The sequence below is a fragment of the Glycine max genome, chromosome 1 (assembly GCF_000004515.6).
Source record: "Glycine max cultivar Williams 82 chromosome 1, Glycine_max_v4.0, whole genome shotgun sequence".
Lineage (NCBI taxonomy): Eukaryota > Viridiplantae > Streptophyta > Magnoliopsida > Fabales > Fabaceae > Glycine > Glycine max.
In genome coordinates this window covers 10,012,583-10,023,662 of record NC_016088.4, presented here as the reverse complement: position 1 = coordinate 10,023,662, position 11,080 = coordinate 10,012,583, and the positions used below count along the sequence as shown (strand labels likewise).

Sequence of the window (11,080 nt, the reverse complement as noted above, 5' to 3'; positions counted from 1 at the left end):
TGACACACTTTTTCCATGGTTTGAATGTCAGAATTAAAAAAATATATATATCGTGAACCAGTTCCATGGAATACCACCTCAGAATAGAAGCACAAAATAAAATAAAAAAAACTATGATTTGGACACTTTTTCCATGGTAATAACGTCAAAGAATCCAAAAAAAATATATTCGTAACACACTGCAATTTGCACAAATCAGTTTTTTTTTACTCTGAAATTATAATGGTATTCTGTTGCATCAGTTACTAGGGATAAATCACAATCGAAATTGACAACACTCGGTAATTTGTACACGTCTCTAAAAAAGTAAATGTCGCACCAGTAAAACTGACATGACATGGACAACTCAATTTTTTTCCACTCTGATAATTATAATGGACTTCTGCTCCATCAATTACCAAGGATAAATCACAGTCGAAATTGACAACACTCGGCAATTTGCACACATCTCTAAAAAAATAAATGTCACACTAGTAAAACTGACATGGCATGGACAACTCAATTTTTTTCACTCTGATAATTATAATGGACTTCTGCTCCATCAATTACCAGGGATAAATCACGGTTGAAATTGACAACACTCGACAATTTGCACATGTCTCTAAAAAATTAATATCACACCAGTAAAACTGACATGACATAGACAACTCAGTTTTTTTTCACTCAGTTATTTTTTTTACTCTGCAATTTGCACATTAGGACCCTTGTAAATATGCTTAAGTATTCATTTACCCGTTCATCTAAATGCACAGTTAACTAGTGACTCACCCAACTATAACCAAATTTTATAAATACCACTACAGCTAAAGACATTCGTAACAATTTCAAATTTTCATCTCAATCCCTACCACAATGTGTCACCTAACTGCATATGTTTGTGTTTACTACGATGGCCAAATTTGAAATACTAATGAGGGCACCACCTTCGTTAGTAACAACACAAAAGCTTTCATGGTCAACAAGGTCATAACCTTTACACAATTTCTTGAACTTGTTCACCAAAAACTAAACATTGACCCACAACAACATATGCAACATCTCCACTTTCGGTGTCCTATATTTGAGTCAGGACAACGTTATATGTACACATCTTTTATTCTGCGAGATGATGCTGATGTTCGACAAATGTTCAACATTTTTTACAACAACCCATCACTACCATTTGTGGAGTTATTTGCCATAATCTCTCACAATAATAACCCACAGGCCACCAACATGGCTCAACCTCCAATCTTGAGGACTTATCAGATGAATACGATACTTGTTGGGTCAAAAACCATGATAGTGATACTGACTCCTCTTCCGAGCCCGAAGGATGTAACCTGTCTCCATCCCACGAAATAATATTCAAACGGGATTGATAATCTACGGATCATTCATGTTTAAATTATTTCTTCTTTGAGATTTTCATGTAATATCTTATGTCCATCTTCAGCTATCACTTTACGTATTGAAATAATTTTTCCTTTAAATTTAAATTATCAATTTTCAGTTTACCCACTTTCACTACAATAGTTGACATGGTAACATAACTATCAAAATTCACAATACTTTGCAATTTACACTACACTGTTTCTAAAAATTAAATGTCTCATCGACAAAACTGGCATGAAATGGACAACTCATAATTTCTTTGTTCACTCTGAAAATCATCATGGACGTCTACTGCTTTAATTACAAGGAAAAATCACAATCCAAATTGACAACACTCTGCAGTTTTGCAGGTGAGACATTTAATTTTTAGAGACATGTGCAAAACTGACATGAGATGAACAACTCATAATCTCTTTTTTCACTGTAAAATTATAATGGACGTCCGCTACATCAGTTACTAGGGAAAAAGAAACATTGAATTCCAATACACATCAACATGACAAAATACTTATACATCTATAAATAACACAACACACACAATACAAACGCACAATCTCATACAACATACTTTCATAAACCAAATTCAATCTTATTACTATGTCATTTTTGGGAGAAACAAGCAGTCATACCATTGCTAACTCCATATTAGCTTTCATTTTTTCAAATGGATCAATCACTCACAACCAAACTGGTGTTTATTTTCAAAGTCCCACTCCAACACCAATGTGAATTCCTAATGACTGTTCTTTTGATGCACTTAAGCGTAGAATGCACAACACCCTTTAACTAACCAACGATCAATTAGTGGATGAAATCTACTACCAGCAACCATTCATAGATGCAATTCAGCAATATTTTTTTTCAATCTCTACAATTGAAAAATGATGATATGTTTACACAATGTTAATGTGCAATGAGCAATACTTGTGTGTTGGCCCTATAGAATTATTATGTACCATTATTAGAACACCGGATGCTATACTCAACCTGCTTCAATCAACTATCACTCCTACTCATGATGCAATTATGTATAACAACGAGAAGTGGAACATACCACATCAAGGTGGGTTTTTGGGTTACTCCTTTACTGGAACTAATCCAATAAGATTTGACATTCTTTCGAGATGTAACATGGACAAACTCAAGGATTTAATCAAACAAGTTGCACCTATATGGGTTCCCCTAATGGAATTCACGAATCACAATTGGTTAGACGATTGTTGTTCTTTCGACAACCAGGTCATGCTAAGTATTTAGAAAATTTAATTGAATATGAAATAACATAATTGAAAAATGACAAAGACATGCTAAAAGTTTTAGCACAATCCAACTATTGGAAATGATTCTGCACAATAGAAATTTTGACTATTTTTAGTAAACCAGTAATCCAACTTGAAGAAGATGACATGTATCTTGCACAACTCAGATCATCATTAGTTTTATCATATTTACTTTGTAAATGTAATTTTTAATATATTTCATTATTGTTGACTATCATCTCAGTTATTAAAATTTGAAATTTTATCTATTTTATAAGATATATGTATCAATTATTTTTTCACAGTGTTTTTTAATTTATTTTAATACTACTAACTAATTTTATTATTTTTTAATTATTAGAACATAATAATAAAAATCAACAAAACATAAATTTAACTACAAAATTACATATAACGTAAATAAAAAATTATACTATAATTTTATCCAATTTTTATATTTTTTCTTTATATGTATATTTTTCTTTAAAAAAAATTAAAACAATATTACAAATAATAATTTAATAAATAATTAATTTCAAAAATAATTAAAAATAATTTTATATGATATAATATTTAATTTTTATAATATTTTAATTAAAAAAAAGATCAAGAAGGGAAGTCGGGTGGCCAAACCTGACTTCCCTGAAGCAATGCTAAACTGGAGTAATATAGAAAGAAAAAAAATTCTCAAACTGATGTATATTGAGCATTTGCAGGAGAAAGAAAGTGCATATTACTAAAAAAAAACCGATATTTGTTCGTTCTTGTGACTCTTATAACACGGAGAGAGAAACTACAAATCAATGTTATAGATTATTGCATGCATTTTAGAGTAAAATCTTTTAATTTTTTTGAAAAAAACAATTAATCACAAATACCAAATTCATTCAATACCACAAATTCAGGTAAACATGTACAAACGTGTGTTCATATGACAAATTCACATTTACTAATTTTTATATCACACATAAAAGGTAAATTAATATGGATACCAATCACATCAATTGTCCCTGTTATTGTCTATCAACGAATTTAGTCGCTGTACATGCTGCCACGCCTGTTAGCATACCCAATTGTGTTGCTATTAATGTACTGTATAGTTAAACCGTAAACTTTTTTTTTAGAAGAGTTAAACCGTAAGCTAAGCACAATAATTAATTCTGTCAAAAAAAAAAAGCACAATGAATTAAAAAAAAAATAGTGCATGTTTTTTTAACTCTGGGAGGCCTCCAAAACAGTAGATAAATCAAAAGTTTCAAATTCTTCATTCTCGCAAAACATATATTAAAATATGTATTTATTCAACCTAACATTAACCCAAACAAACATGAGATGAAAGCTTTCCTATCAACTTTCTTTCTTTTGTCAACACAATTAAAATTGAAACAAAAATCAGAAGATTGCTGCATCCAAGGTGAAGTGCCCAGGATGACCTAGTCTAAAATGCTCCATGAGGTCGATAACATAGGTACTATTACATTATCAAATACATTATTAACTAGATCTTAAATTAGATTTTAAATTATTATGTATTTTTATACTAGTATTTAATTTATTTAAAAGAAAAAGAATTTTACATTTACAATGTAATTTTATTATTTAAATTAATTATTAATAATATAAATTAATAATTTTTAAAAATCTTATATACTATATTAAATATTAATTTTAATAATTTTATTTTAAATTAACAATTAAAGATACACATTAAATAATAAATTATTATTATTATTATATATATATATATATATATATATATATATATATATATATATATATATATATATATATATATATGAGTATACTCCAATTTTAAAATAAATTTTATTCAAATATTAATATATTAGAAATATATTATTATTATTTAAAAAATATAACATAAAATCAACTATTGTAAGATTTTAAATATGATCTAATGGTTTTAAAATATTCAAGCATTTTAACCAATGGTTATTAACAAATTAATAAAAAAAATGTAATGATTCTAAAAGGCACTACCATATTTTACAAAAAAGTTACAATTAATCAAATCAATAATTGTTATGAAATTAAAATCTCAATCTAACAGTCCACATGTTCAAGTATGCTAAAAAACATAAAACTTCATTTACGTATAATATATCAAATCAACAAAAACATCAAACTTCATTTACATATAATATATCAAATCAACAATTATTGACGAATTAAAATTTTGATTCAACGACTCATGAAAATTTAAGCTTCCTTTACCTATATATATAGTATATAAATATAGAATATAGATAGATATGATCATCCCGACATTAAACAAAAATGTGATTATACATTTTCACTGAATGAAAAAGAAGCGATAATACGTTCGAAGAGTTCTAAAACAGTTTACAATTGAAAGCAATATCAAAGAATAAGGTCAACTGTACAAGGCAACAGGGCTCAGAACCACCATTTTATCCAAAATCAATCTGCCACTATATAGGGTATTAAGGTAAACAAATAAACAATGACCAGTTACTTCAGTTTTTTCCGACCAATTCGCCAAATCTACACACTGCTACAGCCACTTTTCTTTAATTCCAGGCTGCTACAACCGTTTGTCTTTATGGTTTCACTGATATCTCAGGGATAGTTGCAAGCAGCAAAGTTCATTTTGACTTCAGTCTCTCAACCAAAAGTAATTGGGGGAATCCTAAACTGTTGCAGCAGTTTTCTTCACATGCTTCTCATCTTCAACATCCTAAAAGTTCCAATAACATGATATATCAAAATCATCTTATTAAGAAAAGCTGCATGAATCAAAAGTTTTCCTTAAAGCTGGGGGAGGCGTCAATTATGCAAATAAACTGTCTCACATCTGAGAAACACCTCAATCACCACTACAGCGTTCCTCCTAATCTTCCTTCTATTTCTCCTGTTATTCTTCTCCATGTGTGCACACACTTCCTCCATACTTTCTCTCGTTTTTTTTATATCTCAATTACTCGTCTATTTACTAACATACAAAATCAGTTTTACACAAAATACATATTTAGATTATATTATTTATATTTATTTTGCAAATTATTTTAACAAACACAGGGATGTCCAGTTTGCTTGTGCCCAAATAATATAAAAGTGGCTAGAGTATTTTAAAAGAAAGAAAAACATAAAATCAAAGTGGATCCAGATAAAAAGCACTTACTGAATTGCCAATCTTGTCAAAATCATCATCAAAACTGCCCTCACCGTCATCTGAAATATGGAAATGATAATCATTATGAGATAACAAGTTTGTAGAAGACCATGACAGATAAGTTAACCATCAAAGGCAATGTCATTCCAAACATTTAAAATCTAGTCAATTCTCAAGAATCTTAAGGATGGTAATTGACAGCGGAATGGCTCATGCTTTTGCACATAATGTGCAAAATTTAAGCCACTGATTTGATATACAAAACTCAAAAAGTAATGCTAGACTGTATATTTCTGTAACAAAATCTAAACAGTAATATACCTGGAGCTTCATCACTGTCTTCAAGATCTCCAAGAAGAAATGTATCTAAGTCTTGTTCAGTAGAGGATGAATTAGAAGGCCTACTCTTCACATTGCCCCCAATTGCTTCTGCCTTTCCAGTTCCTCCAGTAACAGCAGGTTGCTCTTCCTTAGGATCTACATTCTGCTCTGCTGCCGCTCTAAGCTGAACCTCCTGCATATATTGCTTCTCATACCTGATTGTAACATTATATAATTAGAGTGAGGCTTACTTAAAAATGTTACAGCACTTCCCTCATAACAAAAAAGGAAACAAGCACAGTTAGAATTAAATACTCATTCCAATTCACAATCCTCTCTCTCTCCCCCATTTCTTGCTCTTTGTATTCCTCCAATATTTCTCTCATAATTTAAACTCGATTTCCACTTCTAAATGGTAGAAAGAAAGAAAGAAGAGTGAATTTGAAATAGTATGGGTATAATAATCACCTTGCATTTTTTTTTGTTCTATTTTTCTATGAACTCCATTTAAAATTAAAAGAATAATGTTTTTACATAGTAAGGGCATTTCAAGAATTATCTCACATATTCCTAGAAATATGCAATTATGCATTGAGAACCAAACAAACTATTTTAAGTTTTAAGAGTTCAAAAATAAATTCCCAAGAATTTTAAATGCTAATTGTTCACGTAAGACCAGACTAGTTGCGTACGATAGCCCACCATAGCGGCATCGCATTGCACCCCGTGGTGCACCCATGGTACTAATCATAGAGCATTTCACTATGTTCAAAGCAACAGTGTCCAAGATAGCCACGTCGAAAAACACAATTTTGAGCCATGAACAGCGTTATTCTGAGCTATTTTAGGTGCCCTCCTTCCCTTTTGAATTTTCTTCTTCCCCTTTTCTCTCCATTTTGCACACCTCATACAAGGTCAGACCTTAGCCTTCTTCTCATCAGTGAGGATCCATATTTCTACAGCAACTTTGTTGGTGTCACACTGCATTTTTCGTCCATTTCCCAGAGAACTAAAGTGTCCTGTACAGCAGTGGCTACATGGTGACGAACACCATCCTTCTCTCCAATGAAGACTCACTCTCTCTAGCAACCTTTCCTGCATGTTTCCGCAGTAACATTCGCACACTGTTCTGTGGTCTCTACTCTGTTCATATCCTTTGGCCTCTGTTCTGTTCATGTCACAGAGGGGTCTATCCGTCTATGTTCGGTTTTATTTTTATTTTTTTCCAGCATGTCTACATTATGTTTTCTCTTTCATTGTTGGGTTCAGATAGCTAACCTTACATTGCCCTTTCTTCCTATACTTTCTATTTTTCCTTTTATATCACTTGACTCTTGTTATTAAATTGTGTTTGACTTCAAATTACGAATTTTAATCATTAATTAAGAATTCTTTAATTTTGTGTAGTTTTTATTTTAATGTTTTAGCATATGTAATATAAATTACTTAATTTATATCTATAAATTTCATAATAGTGATGATTCCACTATCTACTATCCTACTATGCCAGTTTTGGGGTCAGCTGCTCTGCATCACTATTCGGGAATTGATAATGATGCATACAACTCTGGTTAACCATATTAGCACAGAAAGGGTGCTTGGACTAGCCTAGCCTGAGTCTAAAGGGTGAAGATACCACCTCATGGGGTTACAGTTACACTGGTGGTATATTAATGGCAAATTTAATGGGAGCTTAAATCATGACCAGTCCTGATATCAATTGGGGGAAGGAATTGGTTAGATTGAGTTTGGGATATTGTTGAAATTCAACCTATTGTTTATATGGAATTAGAGATCAATTTGTTTTGTTAATAGGGCAGAAACATTTATCAGGCTGGAGGGCTCAAGTAGTGTATGTTCCATGGGATGGGTTGAGGTTGAGTATATCTTGGATTATATCTGAGGAATATCCAGATGATGCACAGCCCTGAGCCGTGAGCTCAAGAGAGGCACTGAAGCCTGATAAGGGGCAACGTCATGCTTAGTCAAGTCATATCTGGATGGTACACTAATCAAATAATTTTTTTTCCTAAAATACCAGAGTGGCATTCTTGCTCATAGTAAAGCTCCCACAAATGTGAATCCAAGGAATGTAATTAGAAACTTCTAACAAATGCCAACTTTTCCTTGATTACTAATACCAGCCTCTGTTAAATAAAATTTAATTGCAACATAGAAAGAACCCTTGGGTAGTTAGATCGTAGTGTGAAACCATCTAATATTTTTTATATAATAGTATACACCTAGAATCCTGTCTTCAAATAAGAACAGATATATATCCTAATACACATTTGCATATAAAATAAGATAAACAAAAGACTAATCAGTTTGTACAACATTTAAATCATTATAACAACAAGTTGTTCCACTACATTACCTCTCTTTCTTCTTTTTTTTTATGTTATTTTAACATTGTTCTAGAACAATTTGATTTAAAACATAAAATACATAGAACAAGCCAGCAGAAAAGATTTCCCTTTGATCTAGAGTATTCTTACTCCACTAAGTAAAATTAGTGGAGTAAGAATACTCTAATAACTAGCATATTTTATATTTTTCCTTCTTGTACGTCTTTTATTTATGTAAATATTTATTCTTTGAAGAATAAAGAAACAATCAGAGTTAAGTTAAACAAAAATACTTAAGAAAATAGAAAAGCTAGTTTCCCCCTTCATTGACAAATATAACATAGTACATGGAATATCAGCATGATACAGTACTTACGGAGCCACATGAGTGTTGACAAGTGTGAAATATATCTTCCAAAAGTGTCTTTCTTTCATAGCACGTGGACATAGTTCATATCTCAATCTTGAAATTTCCTGCAATGGAGTTATTAAAATACATGATATAATAGCAAGCTTGTGATAACTTGCAGTTTTAAAAATACATTTGTGATTCTCAGTCCTTGTGCTATATTGGCATTGTTGGTGGTAAATGATAACCCATTATTGCAATATAAAAAGAACTGTTGTCACAGAAAACAAAATCTCAATTAATCACTAGATGGCAACAAGGGCAATGGATACAATGATGCATTTCTCTATACTAGTAGGGAGCAAATCAATTGGCAATGCTTGACAGCAAGTCAATGCCGACATTGCCAACCAATAAATAAAGAAAGAATCAAAAAACATGATGCACAAGTAAGCAACTTAGCACCCAAATGACCATGAAAGTTTAGGCTGCAAGACTCACACACATGCCTTTAGCACCTCTCTAAAGTAAACATGTGAAGAGGAGTGCACTACAAAGAAATCACAAAGGCATATTATTATTAAAAAAAAAAAGTGTATTTTCTCTGCTCTTCCCTTTGCCGCATTACTGAAAGAAACATCTGAAATGAAATGCATCACAAAGCAATCACATTAACACACTATTATTTAAAAAACGGGTCTGCTCTCTTCCCTCTCTGTCCATCTTCTTTGTTCAAAAGGAATAAGAATCACAGTAACCAAAACACCTACACCTACTACTACTACTAATAATAATAATAATAATAACAAAAAATAATAGATAAAGAAATCTGTTTAAATAATAAAAGTGGTAGACCGTCATTCAATTACAAACTGTCATGTATAGAAAGTTTGTTGACTTTATAATTATTAATCTTAACGGTGATTTATGATTGATTGATCTTGTAACACATACACGAGAGTGCATGTCTATTAAACTCAACAAACATACACTAAACTAAAACACAATGCAATTCCGCACACAAGGAATCCAATGTAGAAAAAATATTTAAAAATAAAAAAACGGTGAATTCAATTTACCTTGACAGTAGTTAAAACGAGAGTGGCATGCTTCTCCTGAAACTCATTGAGATCCTTCCGAACATTGGATCCCACAGTAGTCACATCAGAGCCCTCCGATTCGTCTACATTTCCAACCGAATTCACTCAAACCATTTAAGAAAAAAGACAGAACTCCGCAAATTCGTTTCTAAAAATTACCGGAACTAAGAGGAAAGTTCTGGAAGGTGGTGGAAGTGAGGCCCTTGACGAAGGATCGGAGGTCATCAGTGACGCCGAACTTCTCGAGCTCCTGCGGCGTGGCGGAGGGCGGGGAGGTGGCGGCGGAAGTGGCGGCGGAGGCAATGGCGGCGAATTGGGGAGGAATTGCGATTGTGTCGGAGAAGGACTTGATCTGGTCTGCCTGGCGAAGCGCGGCGGATTTGAGGATGTCGGCCTTCTTGGAGGCTTCGGCGGCGAGCTCCTTCGATTTCTTGGCGGTTTCGGAGACGAGATCGGCGATCCGGGAGGAGGAAGGGGTCAGGGATTGGGATTTCTTCGCGGCCTCTTCGGCGAAGGTCTTCGCGCGCTTCCACAGGTCCTCCATTGCCGCAGGAGGAGAGAGAAACAAGAGAGAAAGAAAGAGAAAGGTTTGATGATGAAGGAGAGGAGGAAGAAGAGCGGAGACTAAGGGGAAAGATTTGGATTTCGAGGGATACGACAACGTATGGTAAGATGACTGAACTGTATGCCAAGTTTACTTTTTCGACAAAATACTTGTTTATTCATTAAAAAATAAACATGAACAAAATATGTTAAATCTAATAATCATATACCGACAAAGTAAAAAAAAATCATATACAGGTGGTCTAAAATAATTTTTTTATTGTGTTATCTAATTATAAATTATGACGTGTGTATATGAAAAAATAATTGGTAGAAGGGAATCAGACAATACACCTAAGAATGTCAACAAATTTCATATAGGAGTTTAAAAATCCTAGTGAATGATCCAGTTACCCCTTTGTAATTATATACTCAGCAAAAAAACAAATTGTTAATATTATCTTCTTCTCATATTTTTTATGTTTTAGTTTTTTATTTTTTTAAAAACAATTGATGTTTTAGAATTTTGAAGTTTAATTAGTGGATTTTTTTTCTCAAATATACTCTTATTTAATATGCATTACTAGTCTTGGTGTACGTATCAAAAATCAATGTATTAAATAAGGAGATTTTAA

At 32.2% G+C, this 11,080-nt stretch overlaps 1 protein-coding gene across 1 annotated transcript; it reads right to left on the bottom strand.

Moving 5' to 3' along the window:
- Positions 1–4,894: 4,894 nt before the first annotated feature.
- Positions 4,895–10,637, bottom strand: LOC100800894 (BSD domain-containing protein). The gene is made up of 6 exons (NM_001370422.1): positions 10,062–10,637; positions 9,882–9,985; positions 8,830–8,927; positions 6,106–6,320; positions 5,794–5,843; positions 4,895–5,349 (listed from the first exon to the last, which is right to left on the bottom strand). The coding sequence occupies exons 1-6, from the start codon at positions 10,444–10,446 to the stop codon at positions 5,302–5,304; spliced, it is 900 nt and encodes a 299-aa protein (NP_001357351.1). The 5' UTR covers positions 10,447–10,637; the 3' UTR covers positions 4,895–5,301.
- Positions 10,638–11,080: the final 443 nt, after the last annotated feature.

Bases quoted from the DNA above. Each gene is read 5' to 3' on its own strand.
- LOC100800894 (NM_001370422.1), bottom strand. From the start codon at position 10,446: ATGGAGGACCTGTGGAAGCGCGCGAAGACCTTCGCCGAAGAGGCCGCG. The intron at 8,928-9,881 runs GTAAATTGAATT...ACTCCATTGCAG, and splicing joins TCGTTTTAACTACTGTCAAG to GAAATTTCAAGATTGAGATA. The intron at 5,844-6,105 runs GTATATTACTGT...TCCATATTTCAG, and splicing joins AGACAGTGATGAAGCTCCAG to ATGACGGTGAGGGCAGTTTT.